We start from the raw sequence: 16,983 nt of genomic DNA, 5'->3' as shown, positions 1-16,983 counted from the left end.
TGACCTAAGTATAAGAGCTAAAGCCATAGAATTCTTACAAGAAAGCATGTGGGCAAATCTTCATGACCTTGAATTTGGCAGTGGATTTTTAGATGTGACATCAAAAGCACAACCAACAAAAGAGAAAATACATACGTTGGACTTCATCAAAATTAAATACTTTTGTGCATCAATGGGCATTAGCAAGAAAGTGAAAAGAAAAGCTACAGAATGGGAGAAAAATATTTGAAAATCATATAACTGATAAGTGTTTAATATCCAGAATATGTAAAAAGCTCCTAACTCAACAACGAAAAGATAAACAACAGAATTCAAAAATGGGCAAAGGGCTTGAATTGACACTTATGCAAAGAAGATATACAAATGACCAATTAGCACATGAAATATGCTCATCATTATAGTCCTTAGGGAAATGCAAACCAAAACCATAATGAGATATCACTTCACAGCTACTAGGATAGTTATAATTTTAAAGAATGGAAAATAGCAAGTGTTGGCATGAATATAGAGAAACTGAAACCCCCGTACATGCTGGTGGAAATGTAAAATGTTGCAGCCACTGTGGAAAACAGCTTGGCAGTTCCTCAGAAAGCTAAACAGAGAATTACCATACACCTCACCAATTCCAAGTTTAGGTATATACCCAAACACCAGGTACTTAAAGAGATACTTACATGCCAGTTTTCATTGTAGCATCATTTATAATAACCAAAAAATAGAAACGTCCCAAGTGTCCATCAGCAGGTGAATGGATGAACAAAAAGTGGCATATATGGACACTAGAATATTAGCCATAAAAAGGAATTAAGTTCAAACCTTGAAAACATTATGCTAAGTGAAATAATCTAGACGTTAAAGGATAAATATTGTCTGATTCCACTTACATGAGGTATCGAGAATATATCAAGAATATGCAAATTCCTAGAGACAGAAAGTAGAAAGGGAGTTACCAGGGACTAGTAGTAGGGGTGGGGGACTGTGAGAGATGGGAGTTATTGTTTAATCGTAACAAAATTTCTGTTTGTGATGATGAAATAGTCTTGGAAATAGTTTTGATGATTGCATAGCATTGTGAATGTAATTAAGGCCACTGAATTGTATACTTAAAAATGGTTAAAGTGTTAACTTTGTTGTATATATATATTTATTTTACCATAATAAAAAATTTAAAAAATATTAGGGCTCTAACAATCCTGCCAATCTCGTGTCAAGCCAATCTATGATATACTTTGAGTTTATATTGCTTATTATTAAAATTCATATTTCTTGCAACACTATTAAAAGATTGAAGAAGGCGAAATGACACACATTAAAAAAAGGGAAGAAAAAGAAGTAGTTGGCTTTTAGTGAGTTGTTTCAAAACCTCCAGTCACTATTTCCTTCACGTGAGCAGTTGTGAGGTTGCAGAGTCTTACCTCAGGGCCATTGCAATCTAAAATCTTCTGAGATGAAAGCCTTTGACAAGTCAAGCCACAAAACGACTCTTTTGGATATCAGGGCAACATCTACCCACACAATGTTTTAAAGAATAAAGATGCTTCCATTTTTTCTTAAAAGGGAATTAGTAATTACTTTAATGACTGTCAGAAAATGAGGAGGTGGAGTTTGTTAAAATATCTCCATGTCTTTCATCACCATGCTTGTGCTTTCATTACTTTCTTGAACATATGGAAAATAGTTATTATTAACCATTTTAATGCCTTTAATCTACTAATTGTGTCATCTGTGTCATTTCTGAGTCTGTTTCTATTGATTGGTTTTTCTCCTCCTTATGGATTGTATTTTTCTGGCTTTTTTGCATGCCTGACACTTTTTTGGGGGGGATGCCAAATATTGTGAAGTTTTTTTTGTTGAGTGCTGGGTATTTCTGGTTTCCATAAATATTCTTAAGCTTTATTCTGGGCTACTATTATGCCACTTGGAAATAATATTTTGATTTTTTCTGAGGTTTATTTTTATGCTTTTCTGGGTGGAACATTCAGAACAGCCTTTAGCCTAAAGCTCATTTTCCCCCAGTACTGAATACTCTGCCTAATTCCTGATGTGTTACAAGGTTTTTCCACTCTGGCTGGTGGGAATACCAGTTGTTCCCTGCCCTCTGTGACTCTGGCAATCGTTCTACCTGCTCCTTTTCAGTGGTCATTTCCCTTGCCTTGGGTACTTTTCACCCACAGATGTGCTGATATGGACTCAGGTGAAGATGAGAGGGAAGCCTTCTGCAGGTTTCCTGATTCTCTCACTGTGAGCCTCTCTTTTCTCCCATCCTCTGCTTTGCAAATTCCAGCTGACTTGGCTTCCTCTTACTATCAACTCTGTCTTCTCAACTCAGGGATGCTTCTGGGATCCACCTGGGTTACCCCCAACCACCCGACTATGGCATGAAAACTCTCTTCAGACAGTAAGCTGGGGCAACTGTAAAAATTATTTCATTTGCTTTCTGTCTCTCTAAGATCACTGCACTGCCTATTGCCCAACTTCTAAAAAACCTTTTTTTCCACATATTTTGTCTAGTTTTTTAGTTGCTTAAGGTGTTAGAGTGAATTTGATCCCTGTTAGTCCAGATTGCCCACTCTGGATTTTCAGCTGAGATAAAACTCCCTTTAAGTCTTCCACTCACTTTAGTGGTATTTTTAGGAGCTGTGGCAGTTAAGACTTACTCTCAAGTGCAGCTAATCAAGATAACTGTATCATTCCAGCTTTGTTTTTTTTTTTTAATTGGACAGGCAAAAAGAGTAAGAATGAAGAATTCCAGTGTGGCTGGAGAATTTGACTCATGGGTGAAGCTTAAAAACCAAATGTGCTTGGTTTTTCTAAATTACATATCCCCAAACTACATTGCCGGCAGGGAATAATAGTCTACCAGGACTCTCACATTGATCAAGGAGACATAGTAACTTGTTTAGATTAGTCACTAAGGAAAAAGTTAAGGGAAATAATTGAATATATAAATATTCATAGTGAGTTATTCAAGGGGGAAAATATTGCTTCTGACTTACACAGAATTTTGTAAGTGAGGAAGTTTTCAAAACTCAGGGCCTAAACTTAGTAAATAAAAGCCTCAAATTTTGAAGTGATCGTAGGCATTCGTTACAAACAGACCAAGTTTTAACAGCTATTTTGCTATTTATTATCCATGTGACCTTGAGCAAAAATGTTGATCTTTCCAAGCCTTGGTTTCTCTATCTGTGAAATGGGGGTCATTTCATCTACCTTGTTAGGTTTCTTTTAAAAGATTACCTGGTACTGTGTGTTTGAATCATGTGACAGTTCTTGGCATACCCAGTGTGCTCATAAGTATTTATTCCCTTTCTTTCTGCATCAGATTTACACCTACCTTAGGAGCCTTCTCTATCCTTTCTGATTTGAATTCCCTTGTAGTGGTCAATTCGACAAGACCTGCTTATCTCAATCATGACAAACATCATTCTTCCTCCCAAATAAAATCCTCATTATTCTATGTCTCCTTACCTATTTTTCTCAAACTTGAGCTCCCTCTCTTATTTCCTTGTCTCCGTATTGGATCCCAGAGCTAGTATCTTCAAAATCGAGCCCTGTTCCTTCCTCTATCTTACTTATCCTGTTTACTTCGTCACTCTGCTTTATTTACTGACTTTATTTCTGAAGAGGCATTTGGCTATGATTATCCTCTCCTTGACATGACTGATGCTTCAGATGCCCTCATCATTTCTTACACAGATGATTCCCGTGGCCTCTCAGTGATATAATCTGACGCATCTCTGTTTCCTTTGCCCTGTACTCGACAAAGCTTCCACAGTTGTTTTTCTAAGAGTCAGAACTCACTATTAAACTTTCTTCTTTAAGATCCTTTGCAGGCACACTCCTGAGGTTATAAGCAGAGCCCTCCACTAGGACATATGAAGCTACCTCTTCATCCTCCCTCTCTCCCTCTACTTCCCAATGGTTTGTACCTTATACTTGTTCCTTCTGGACTGCTCTTTTTTTTTTTTTTTTTTCCTTAAACAATATAAACTATCAAATTTTCCTATTTTTGTTTCTTTTGTTTCCTTGTCTTCTTTTTTTTTCTCTCTTTTCCTTCTGCAGCCTCTATGTCACGTCCTCTAGCAAACTCTTCATACCACCCTGTGGAAGTAAACATTTTTAATGCTTTATTCAGATAACTACCTGGATATGACTCTAGTGTCTCTCTGAAAGAATTTTGGATCAGGATTTTAATTATGAAAAGGCAGACAAATATTTCATACTTTTAAAACTTTCAAGATGTTGAAGGAATTGAAGCATTTCAGAAATTAGGTGAAAAGGGATTGAATTCTAGTAAGTATTGTGCTGCACAGTTCTCTAATCTTATTGTTCTGTAGCTCTTTAGTCCATTTAATATCACAGTTGAGGCGTTTCTTCTGCTGCTTCTTGAGACACCCCTTCTACCTCGAATCTCCCAAGTTTGGGGGGTTTTATTGATTTATCTATGCCACTGTGCCATTATCCATCCACCTATGCAAGCATCTTTCCTAGCCTCCTTTTTCCCACCCAACACCCAAACATTTATTGTCAGGTTTACTAGTTACTGTTAAGGAAGAAGTAGACAAAGGCCACACCATCAATGAACTTCCCTGTATTTAAGAAGAAAATCTAATCCAGACCTGTGACAGACTCTTGATATTCTGTTTCTCCTTTCTTTTCTTTTTCTGTTTTTGCCAGATTTTCATTTCCCCTACCCGTTTGTTTATGCCTTTTGCCTTTTCTGTATCATGTTTTTATGTGTTTTCTTGGATAGTCAATGTTTTGATTGTCCAGAAATATTTATCAAATACCTTTTAAGTGTCAGGTATAGTTCTGGGCACTTGAGATTGAATGGTGAACAAGATGAAGCCTCTGCCCTCGTAAAGCTTCTACTCTATTGAGGGAGGCAAATAGCAAACCTGTGAGCAAACGATAACATTGTTTTTGATGTGTAATACATTTTGTGAAGTAAACTAAACAGTATTGGGGGGTGGCAGGGTGTGTGCTGCCACTTTAACTGGAGTGATTGGATTAGTCCTTTCTTTCTTTCTTTCTTTCTTTTTTATATTTATTTATTTATATGGTTGCACCAGGTCTTAGTTGTGGCTCGCGGGCTCTTTAGTTGCGGCATGTGAACTCTTAGTTGCGGCATGCATGTGGGATCTAGTTCCCTGACCAGGGATTGAACCTGGGCCCTCTGCATTGGGAACGCAGACTCTTATCCATTGTGCCACCAGGGAAGTCCCTGGATTAGTCCTTTCTGTTTTGGTGATTTTTGAACTGAAGCCTGAATGACGAAAGGAAGGAAGAACATCTAGGCAACAGAAGTGACAAGGTCACGGCCCTGAGGCAGGACATGTTTAAGGGGAAGAAAAAAGGCCAGTGAGGCTAGAGCAGAGTGAATGAGCACAGGGGCTGGTCACATAATATCTTCTAGCTCATGGTAAGCAGGCTATGTACTGTATTAGTTTCCTGGGTGGCTATAATGCATGACCACAAGCCAGGGAGCTTAAAACAACAGAAATCTATTATCTCGTAGTTTGTAAGGCTAGAAGTCCAACATTAAGGTGTCAGCAGGGCCATGATTTCTCTGAAGTCTCCAAAGGGGAGTCTTTCCTGTCTTCTCCTAGCTTCTGATGGCTTCTCACAATCCTTGGTGTTCCTTGGCTTATAATGACATCACTTCGATGTGTGCTTCTCTTCACATGGGCTTCTACTCTATTTGTAGCTCTGTATGTCTTCTCTTCTTATAAGGAGAGCAGTCATTGGATTTAGGGCCCACCTTAATCCAGTATGACCTCAACTTAATTACATCTGCAAAGTCCCTATTTCCAAACAAGGTCATTATATCAGTCAGGGTTCTCAAGAGAAACAGAGCCACAAGGATGTATAGACATATACAGTTATGGAGGCTGACAAGTCTCAAAATGTGTAGTCAGCAAGCTGGAGTCCTAGGAGAGCTGATAGTTAGATCCAGTCTGAGTCCAAAAGTCTGAACAAACCCTAAAGATGAGAAGGATTGACACCCAGGAAAAGTCTGTGTTTCAGTTTGAGTCTAAAAGCAGGAAAAAACTGTTGTCCCAGCTTGAAGGCTGAGTCAGAGGAATTCCCTCTTATTCTGAGTATGGTCATCCCTTTTGTTCTATTAAACTGATTGGATGAGGGCCACCCTAGGGAGGGCTTTACTCAGCCTGTTGATTTAAATGTTAAACTCATCCAAAAACACCTTCATGGTAACACCCAGAATAACGTTTGAGCAAATATCTGGGTACCCAGTGGCCTAGTCAAGCTGACGCATAAAATTAACCCTCACAATCACATTTTGAGGTTCCAAGCAGGCCCTATAATTTTAGGGGAACACTATTTAACCCACTATATAGGTTAGTATTTAAAAAGCCTCTCAAAGATGTTAGAAGGAATTGTTGTTAACAATTTTTACTTTAAAATGTTTACTTTTCCTTTTACGTGAAGAAATGCGGGTAAAAATGAGCACAAGGATGCAATTGGGGAAGGAAGCTGGAAGGCTGTTGAACATAGATGAGAGCTGATAGCAGTTGGAAATGGGTTATAACAGAGGGTTGAAAATTGAATTTGGAAGTGACCATTTCCACACCTGATGCTTTTTTCAACTTGTGCCCCCATTTTTCTTCCACTAGTAGCTCATTTCTCCATTTAAATATATTTTGCATCTTTGTAAGTTATTAGTAATCTTATCTCCAAGGCACATTTCTTAGGATTAAGATTTTAGGTTCTTTTAATTGTCATTGCTTTCTAAACCACTACAGAAAGTAATTGAGCTTGTCTTGTGACCTTTGTAAGAAACATAGTTGGCCAAGTGATTCTTAGCATGATCCTTCTGCTTTTTACTCCCAAGAGAGAAAAGCACAACATGGAGGTGGGTAGGCAGGGATGTCAGACACAAATGATGATTTGGAAGAATTTTAAATTATTCTATTTAAATTAGCCCTAGGGTCAGAGCATACATTTTCCTCTAGGGGTGGAATGCACATCTATCCCATACTTAGGGAGCCTTAATAGTAGCCATGGCCTCTTTGTGTAGATCTCTAATGAATGGAGTACATCTATTTTGGATGGATAATCAATTTTTGAAATCCCTTGTTGTAGGTAAGCTGTTAAAACAGAAATGTTAACTTCATGAGTTTAATGAGTAGCTTCAATGATGACTTAGTGACAGAGATGGAAAGAGAGTCAGGTGGAGGGCAGTGAGAAGAGTAGAATGAGCATTTAATGAATATCCACTTGCAGACTTGAATGTTAGCAGCAACATTCTCCTTCCTGGAAAATGTCTTTCAACTGTGCATCCCATTACTGTTCCTGCAGCCCATGTAGCTTGGAGATTGAGGCAGAGTGTGTTTGTAAGAAAGCTCTCCTTTGCCATGTAATGAGACTGAGGTGGGTAATTTGCAGAGATTGCTGGAGCAGTGGTCAAATCTGGAAAAAAAAAACCCAGAATGAAAAGACCATGTTAAACAGGAGATAGCTTATAATGAGCCCGGAAATCACATATCAGATAGCCAGCTGGCTGGAATTTCTTCATGTTCTTGTCTTCTCATGCAAACTGCTAAATACATTCTCTTACTCTATTTTCTTAGTCTCTCTATACCTCTCATTTCTACCTAATGCATTGAAAATATGAATGAATTGGCAACTCTACCACTTGAAGAAGTAAGAATGAAGCCTTTTTCATTATTCAGCAGACATAGTTGCCTAAACATGTGGGCATATGGTATTATTTCAAATACTTTTGAATCCAAGGATGCTTTTATTTATTGCATTTTTTTAAAATATCTCCTTTTAGTTTTTCAACCCTCATTTTGACTCATAGCCTTTTTTAGATTCTATGGCCACTTTTGCTATATAGTTTGGACAGAGTATGCCTTCTCTCTCCAAGCAAGAAAAATGGAAGACCCTTCCTCTCATTATAAATTGGGGAAACACAGAAAGTTAAAATCAACTTGATTCCATGAAATGGTTCAGTGGTCAGGGCATCACCACCTGTCTGCTTTCCTAAGCCTTTATCTCTTGGTGTCTGTCTCTTCTTCTATAACATGAGAAAACAATAACAATCCCTAGATGCACATCTGTAAGCAAATAGCTAACATAATATATTTCTAACAATAAAAAAGCTGTTTTAAAATATTTATTTCATTCTTGTAGCATAATCTGTTGTTGCCCATGGTTTAAGGTGTTCATGGATTTTGTGACTCAGAAAAATGTTAAAGCTATCAAATATTGGCAGCTATATTTAGATACAGACTTAGATTAGGTATATATGACCGAGACTCTTCTGGGCCTTTTGGATAGCAAGGCCTCAGGGATGTGATATGTGTCCTGAGCTATCAGTGAAACCCTGACTCCTGCCTGTTGCTGGTCTCAGAACTTCTGTTATACCTTTGTATGAGGGTGGAGGTCCTGCTGGTGACCAGGAATAGCGTCCCACTAAATACAGGGCCATAGCAGATTCTTGGGCTTACAGAACTGGACAAGGAGAAATCTCTTTATTTCAGAGATATTTCTGTTCAAATTCTCCAGTGATGATTAAAGGGAGTTGGCAACTGGCCAAGAAAAATGTGATGGGGAAGAGAGAGGGAAGGAAATGTCAATGCCATGGACATTTGGCAAAGTAGATTAGAAGGGTTTTTCTACGAAATTTTCTGCCAGGTCCAGAAATTGTAACTTAATGCCACAAATCTTTTTCTATTTAAAAAAAAAAAAGGTGAGTCCAGTGGGTTGGCAAATGTGGGTAGCCTTTGACTCTAAGGTTCTTTATGCTTTCTAGCAAATGCTGAAACTCCAGCAGACCTTTAATGTACACGAGGATCTAGTGTCTGTGTTCCTTCATGTGTGTGTCTGTGTTCGTGCGTGCGTGTGTGTGTGGGGGGTGTTATAAGGCAGTGTGCTTAAATGCTTTGTTGCATTATGTTAATTCCTCGGCAGTGCAATCAAATTCATGTCGTAATTAAAGCTGTCAGTTGGAAGGCAAGCCAATCGCCACGAAAACACAGCATAACAAATGAAGTGAAATGATTCTGCGTGTAGCTATACAATGCTTCGCCAGGCATGAAATTAAATAAGTAATTTGATGTTGACATCAGAAATTGAAATGATACGCACTGTTCCCTCATTCAGTCAAACCTGCATAAACAATAGCCAGAACAAATATGCACAACAAAGCTGTCTTCTCCACCCAGCTCCCTGAGTAATGTACAATATATATGCAAAATGAGTATAACAGAGCTTCCCAAGACCAGAAGGATGTAATTTTCTTTGGTATACAATAAGATGATACGTATGTGGGGGTAGGGAGGTGGGTTTGAAGGGGTCCTTCTGCTTCTGGGATAAAATACATTTGCAGAAAGGGGGAAAAATACTGAAATTAACAAACCCCATGCTCTCTCTCTGAGAAATTCATCCTAAAGTGAATTTACCTCCCCGGGGCATGACTCAGGCTAGTGGAGATCTAACTTGGCTTTTGCCTTCCTCTGTTCCACGGAGGGGTGTAGGTGCCGAAAACAGGTGATGCTGTCACATGGCTAATCACTGCTGAGAAGCTGTCTCCATGACTACTGTGGATATCCCTACATACTGTTTATGGGATCAAGAATGCAACAGGATTTTTTAAAATCAAGTCCAGTGTACAGGATCACACATCTAGCATTCTTTATTCCCCTGAGCCTGTCTGGAACACTGAGGGGAAGAAAGTTTTGCTTTGGGAGCTGCATTTAGGAACATACTGTCCTTGTTTGATGCGGATGCTGTTTGTACTTACAGCACTATTATTTCCTTCTCAAAGCCAGTGTAAAATTAAGAATCACATCTACTGTATTTTTGGAGATATTAAATTCACCTGAGCCCTACTCCCATACAATCCATTTATTCATTCATTTATTTATACATTAATTCAACAAATACTTATTAAATGCATCCTGTGTGCAAGGCATTGAGCTAAGCTCTGGGGAAGCCATGATGAGTCAAGCAGATGGTCCCTGCTACCTGTGGTTTGCAGAGTAGGGACAGGACATTTCGGTGGAACAGTTGGAGGTTACCTGAGTAACTGTTGCATCACCATGGAAGTCCGGTCCCTCCATGGAAGGTGTAACAGCTGACCCAAGCTAGGCAGGGAGAGGCCTTGCTGGTGCAAGGATGCTTAGCTGAGACCTGAGGGCTGCCTCAGTGTTCGCGTTCTTTTTGTTTCAAACTTATTTGGGGCCTCTCTTGTTCATAAAGAGGACACTAAAAATTAAAGTATTTGTAATGAGAGATTTTAGGAAAAAAACAAACATACAAAAACAGACAAGTTTAAAGCACAAACCAAGTTCTTTTTGGGGGGATCTCTTTCCTCTAAGAAGTGATGCCGCATGTACCTTTCAGCATCACTGTTCTTTAATTCCCTGTGTGTGAGAACTATGGAAGCCTAAATTGATAATTTTTGTGACTAAAACCTTTAGAAAAATGGTGCTTTTCACTACTTCCCTTTACCCACACATTCTTTGCATTTTAGTCTACTAATTATGTTTACAAAATGTCTCATTTTTGAAAAGAACTCTGTGTGTACTAACTGGTGCCTTGAGGGGATAAACTGGCAAGTAGGTCACACACTGGAAAAGTCATCCAAACCCACTGGGCTTTTTATTTTCAAGTCAGTCTGGGCTTTTTCCTCTTGCCTGCCCCTTTGCGGCCACAAAACTGAGTAGCTTGAGACCAGGGCATTGAATGTCAGCAAGTCAGGGAGGCAGGCTGATGCGTGTCTGTTTAGTCTCAGTGCAGGGCGAAATGCCATCATTAATTCATTACCCAGCTGCCTGTCAAATAAATTGGCAATTACATCCACCGCAGAATCTTGGAATTCAGTAAATAGCACGTTAGCATCTCTGAGTTGTTGAGAGATGTAAAGGGGAAAATTAAGCAACACGGTGTTTGTATCAGTAGCAGATGACAAGGGGCCGCGTATACAGGCGATGTGGTGTAGTGATGAAAAGCCTGCGAAGGACTGGTAATGAGCTGTGTGGATTGGAATGTGTTAAAAACCATTGCTGATTTTCCACTTTGTCTTTATGCTTTCTTGCAGAGTTCAGCTCCTTCCAGCTTGGGAACAGGCTACTTCGTAAGTTTATCTCAACTTCCACATGTGTGCCTCGTACTGGCATTGATTTACTTGTATAATGTATGCTCATTAGGATGTGAAAAAAATCCAAGAAATTCCCTCTCAGTCCTAAAGAGCAGACTGATGTCCATCCTTTTACTAAGAGTTGTTTCACTTTTAAAATACATAACCTGCTGGGCTCTAGGGATCACAAGTCAGTCTGTGATGTGGGCCTGGTTCCCAGCACCGAGAACATTTGCTCCTTACCTGGCAGTGTACGGGGGATACAGGGAAACGTGATTGCCTCGTGCCACCTTTCCTACAAAATTGTGTTTTTAGTGAGAAGTGTCATGTGGTGGACAGAATTCAATTTATGCATTGAGGTATATATTCATTTTAAGATCTCTTGAAGAACTTCCCCACATATACAATGAATTGCCATTTTTTAATTTTGATGAGAGGTGGTGTTTTAATGGATGTTTTCCCTCACAGTCTGAGTAGGTGGCCTTTAGATTTTTTTTTCTTCAATCATTAAACTCCTCATTTTATCAAATATAGATGTATTATTTCATTTCAAGACCTTATTTCTGTCCTTTGAGAAGGGTGTGGATGGTGACATACCTCAGGGCTTATCACAATGTTTCTCATTTATAAAGAAATTGTCATTACATTTCTTTTATCTATAGCTAAATTACCCTTCTTGGATTCAATAATACTTTTCACGGTATAAATAAAAAAGAATTACAAATAGACATTATTTACACAACAGGATAACATGCCAGTGTAGACATTTGTTGTAGTATTTAGAGGAATTTAAGGAATTTAAAGGAATATGATTTATGTTCCAAATGACAAACACTGATACTCTAATATCTGCTCAGCATTTTCTGAGAAAATAATGAAATCATGAAAATAAAGTGGAAAATAATTACTGATTCAGTTTCGTTACCTTTAAATTTCTTCCCTCTAAAATGCTAATTACTCTGGTTTTCTTCTGCCCACACATTTTTCTCCATACATTTATGTTAAATTCATGAAAACAAGCATCATTTCATTGAATAATAAGTCTTTTCCAAGCTTGGAAGAAGTGGCATTTTCTAAATGTTGTTTTTTTTTTTTTTTTTTTTTGTCTTAATCTATGATACGAGGAGAAAAAGGGTAAAGTTTTTTTTGGTACCTGCTTAATACAGTCAGCACACATCATTGCTCCTTATTATGGTTGAATATTCATGCTTACAGAAACAAGCAGGATGCTGAAACAGGATCCTGCTTCAGCAGTTGAAATAACAGAAGTATTCCCATCTGCCATCTCTTCACACCAGGCTGGATGTGGGTTGAGATGTTGGAAGTAAAATCTGGAGACTGCCAATGTTTATTCTCTATCCAAAAGCTAAATTCCCCCTCTTTGCTTTCTTCAACAGAAGAAGGCCAATGCCACTGACTCAGCCTTTGATCACTTCTAGACTGAACATTCTAATATATATATTTTTAACTGTCAGTATGAGCACTCTGAAAGAAGAAAGTCACCTCTAGAAGCACTGAGAATTTTATTATGCTTTTGGTCACTTATTTTTCTCTCTAATTCCAGGGATGTTTATTTTAATTCTCTAATGATAGGTTCCTGTGAAAAAAGAGTCTTTGCAATTATGAATCTCAAATAAATTTTACACTTACACAATTTTTGATGAGTATAAAAGCTTTTTTCTTATTTTGGAAAAATTATTCTTAATATTACTTTGCTTATATATAAAAAATCTGTAGTATTATTAGCTTACATGAAGAAGATACATACCAGATGTATGTTCAGCTCTCAACTATGACAGAAATGCTCTACTTAGAATGTGTTTCCAATAATGAGATTATTATGTTATCAAAGTGCAAAATCCACTGATATTATTGCCAAGTCCTCATCAAAAAGTGTCTTCTGTTTCAATTTTCATATCAACAATGTCACATGTAATACTTAATTTCAGGTACTAACTTCAGCATTGGTGAGTTTCACACTTCTAAGTGGAAAATAGTATATTCACAACTTTTAGTAGTTTCAGGCCAACATATTCTTTGCACTGTGTTTTATGATGTATGATGTCATAATAACCTTTACTTAAGTCTGTAATGAAGGTTCAGCATCAGGTAAGTGGAATGGTGATATTTCAACTTTAATCCTCTTCAGCATCTCTTTGAAGTGGGGACGGAGGCAAATCACCTGCAGAGTCAAAGAGCTATTAATGCAATTGAACCATAATGTGAATTCTGGTATAAGAAAACTGAAGGCACTCACCTCTTGAGTTTAACAACCTGGAACTGTTTTCTTAAATACTCTCCCTTGCCCCAACGTTACTCTAACTTCAGAATCTTCTTTCATTTAGACTGTATGCTCCTGTAGAGCTTTTAGTGAACTAAGGTAAAATGCTGATCATTGTGTGTGCTAATAAAATAGATGCCCACCTACCTATCTGCACATGCATGTGTATGTGTACACACACACACATGTGTATACCTTATCCACAGCCAGTATATTTTACCTTCTTTCCGTTCTTTTCATTTATCAGTTGTGGTAAGTTAAAGGGTTTTAAGAAGAAACCTTTGTTTTTGATTTAGTTGTATTTGTTTATATCTCCTTGGTTTTGTGTTCCAAAGATGTCTGCTTAGGTCTGTCACTTTTCCAATCCATTTATAAGCTGAAGATTTGAGAAATGAGAACAGCAGCTAAAATCAGTATTTACATAAGCATATTGCAAAGAATTCTTAAAGTAGACAAAATAGAGAAGGATTGGAACAAACTTTTCACATTTTTGGGAGCTTTGAATAATGTGGGTGTTATATACACAGAGAGACACACATATATATTCATTACATACTCATGCCCAGCTCATATTCTAAATATAAATGGAAGTATAGACTAGTTGGAATCTATTTGCTTTTTTATTTTTTTGGCGAGAGTACCAAAACTTGCTGGAATGTGTAGGATTTTCTTTTTCTTTTTTTTTTAAAACATTGATGCAGTGAACACATTTTCTTTACTTTCTTCTTTTACATGTATTTGAAGTTTTATTACGCATGGTGTACAATTACGAATTTAGAGACAGAATGATATGAAGACTACTGTGTGCCCTTGGGTGAATTATTTGATGTCTCTGAGTCTGTTTCCTCATCTTTATCTACCTAAGAGAGTTGTGATTATTAAATAAGATATTTAATGCACGCAAAACAGCTCTCATTAATAGGAAATAATATGTATTCTCTTCTGTTATTCCCACTGTAGTGTGTGATGGAATAAACTTGGCCTCATTAAGTGGTTGTGCAATGTTGTGGTGGTAGAGGATTACCACTAGAAATTCATGATAAAAAGTAAATGTTGTAATTTATAACTGTAGGATAGGAATATTTTAATCTCATTACATTCTTCTCGTAGCTTTCTCAGGAGTCTAGGATTTTGTGTTTGGTCAGCTGTATATCAGTTTCCTCCATATAGAAACATAAAACAAATATGGAATTCCTTCTCTGTGATCCTCTATGATCATGATAAGGTTGGAATGAAATATTCTATAGGCTGTCCACGTATTATGGTTGTTTAATTTGTCTATTAAAGTTATTTGTTGATTTTCTCCCTTAGACTTGAGGAATTTAAAGACTGCTGATAGCTCTTGGGGTTGGGCTGGGAGGTTAAGAAAGACCTGTTCAACATATTCAAGTTTATGAGGTTGTGTCACATGCTTGCTGCTGTCTGTCACTAAAAAGTGGATGCCCTAGCCTACCTGAATGAAGTAACTGAAGGCAGTAGCGTGAGAAGACCAGTAAAAAACATCTCATAGTTGCCAGAGGTCTGGTGTGTCATCACAGGAAAGATCCGGACTCACTCTTTACAAGCACTTGACTCCATAAGCTGGTAGTTGGGAGCTACCATTGGTGTAGCGGTAAGTTACTTGTCAGGCTGAACTTGATCCCTGGTGTTGTTTTATTTAGGTGACAGGTCCTACCTGCTTCTCTGGATAATTTTCAGCCTTCTTCCAGGTTTGAATTTAAGTGTCTTAGGCCCATAGTCTCAAAGAGCTTGGATCCTGCTTTTGTACACTCCAGTGATACAGAGCTTTTTCTTAATGGTTCTCAACTAATATTTTTCATCCTCCTCATTTGACTCACATCTAGTAATATACACTCTTTATCAACGAAACCAACCCACTTCTACCTGGTGATTTAAAAAAACTACCACATTATATAATAAAGGGGAATTGTGTAGTGGTACACATCTTAAAATGGGATTTGTGTTATTACTGTTTTCCTGTGCCGTAGAATTACTTAAGAAACAATGTTGATAGTGCTGGTAACAGGCAGCAGGTGCAAAATATTGACCTGTGACTTTCCATTCAAAGTTATAAGATCATAAAGGGATTAAATTCTTTGTCCTAAGCTTTTGACTATATAAACCCTTAAAATATTTTTTTTTCTGTAAGTTTATAACTCTCAAAACTGATAGGTGGTATTTTGTATAACCATAGTTGCTTCTTTTTAAAATCTCAGAGTGGACTTTATTGTTAGGTAAGAAAGAGTCAAATGAGTTTCTTTAAAAAGATCAAACTTTCAAAAAAATGTAATTGTTTATCTAATAGACTGAGCTTTTCTTTAAGCAGACACTTTTGACATTTTGTCTTTCAGTAGGTATTAAGCACCTTCTCTGGCAGGCACTGTTCTAGGTGATGGGTTATAGAAGTAGAAAACTATGGCCCCCTTTTCAGGGAATTTAGTCTTCCCTAAACCCAGATCCTTTCCTTTTTGATGCTTTTAAACATTTTGACACATTGTACTTAAATGAGAGGTTTGGGGCTGTACAGAGACCTAACATTCTCAGACTTTATAATGTTTCCATGGGTTTTAACTTAAAAGTGCAAATATATCAACCTGGCCTTGACTGCGACCCCACCCGAAGTCATCTTATTTCCCACCTGCCAGTACTTGCTAGTGATGCTGTGAGAGGATTTTGTAACTCAAGTATTTATTCCTAACCTTTGAGTGCGTATATTTAAGGTAAATAACACTGAGTATTTTAAAGATGTCACTCAAATAAGACTCCAGCATTTATATTTATTAGTAATTAACTCTGAGTAAATGAATTATTGGCCATTACTTATTTACCGACAAGTTTCCATTTTAATGGAAATTTTTAAAATCTGAATTTCATCAGGCATCTCCAGTTATTAGAGGGGACTTTTAGACCCATTGGTAAAAACTCAGTTGGAAAACAGCTCACAGATGGAGAATTCAATTGATTTTAATTGTCAAGTATGTGTTAAATATCTATTCTTAGCTCTCAAGATAAATAAGATGTAAGCGTGGCCCTCAAGTCTAGATTATGTAGTTGAATTTGATACAAAGCAAATTGATCAGTCCTATGAGAAATGTAAGTAGAACACTTGGGGGTATATATTAGGGTGAGTTAATTGTAGGAGGCATAAATTGTGCAGAACTTGATGGATACTTATATTTTCAACAGATAAAGAAAAAGTGGAACAAAGTTTGAGGCAGAGGGAGCAATAGGGAGAAAAGCACAGGGAAAGGAGTTGGGTGAGTAGGAAGGAGATGGTTTATAGGGAGACCTGAACTTAGCTTAGTGAACTGTTAAAAATGAGTCATCAAACCAAGGATTGATGATTGTGATGCTTCTTTTACTTGGAATAGGAATCCCAGGAAAGAAGAGATTCTATTTTAGAAACATAATGAGTTTGGAAGTTAGCGTACGTAGTTAGAAATTTAATTATCTTCAATGATAGTTTAAAGACGTGGCCAAAATAACAGGAGAACAAAACATTGCCGCCCAAATTTAAATTTATATTAAAACAATAATATCCTGTAAGAACTTCAGTATGTCCTGAAAATTCAGCTGTATGCCTGTCACAAAATGT

The 16,983-nt window shown here is 37.5% G+C and overlaps 1 protein-coding gene across 3 annotated transcripts in view; it reads left to right on the top strand.

Moving 5' to 3' along the window:
• AUTS2 (activator of transcription and developmental regulator AUTS2) overlaps positions 1-16,983 on the top strand; it is a 1,116,331-nt gene that overhangs the window by 502,708 nt on the left and 596,640 nt on the right. For all 3 annotated transcript variants that reach the window (XM_061208932.1, XM_061208931.1, XM_061208930.1), the window contains one exon: positions 11,069-11,104. In XM_061208932.1, the coding sequence (XP_061064915.1) occupies positions 11,069-11,104 (36 nt within the window). The remainder of the gene's footprint in view (positions 1-11,068; positions 11,105-16,983) is intronic.

Source organism: Eubalaena glacialis, chromosome 13 (assembly GCF_028564815.1).
Source record: "Eubalaena glacialis isolate mEubGla1 chromosome 13, mEubGla1.1.hap2.+ XY, whole genome shotgun sequence".
In the NCBI taxonomy this organism is placed as follows: Eukaryota; Metazoa; Chordata; class Mammalia; order Artiodactyla; family Balaenidae; genus Eubalaena; species Eubalaena glacialis.
The sequence above is the reverse complement of the archived record's forward strand: the minus strand, read 5'-3'. Positions and strand labels throughout refer to the sequence as shown.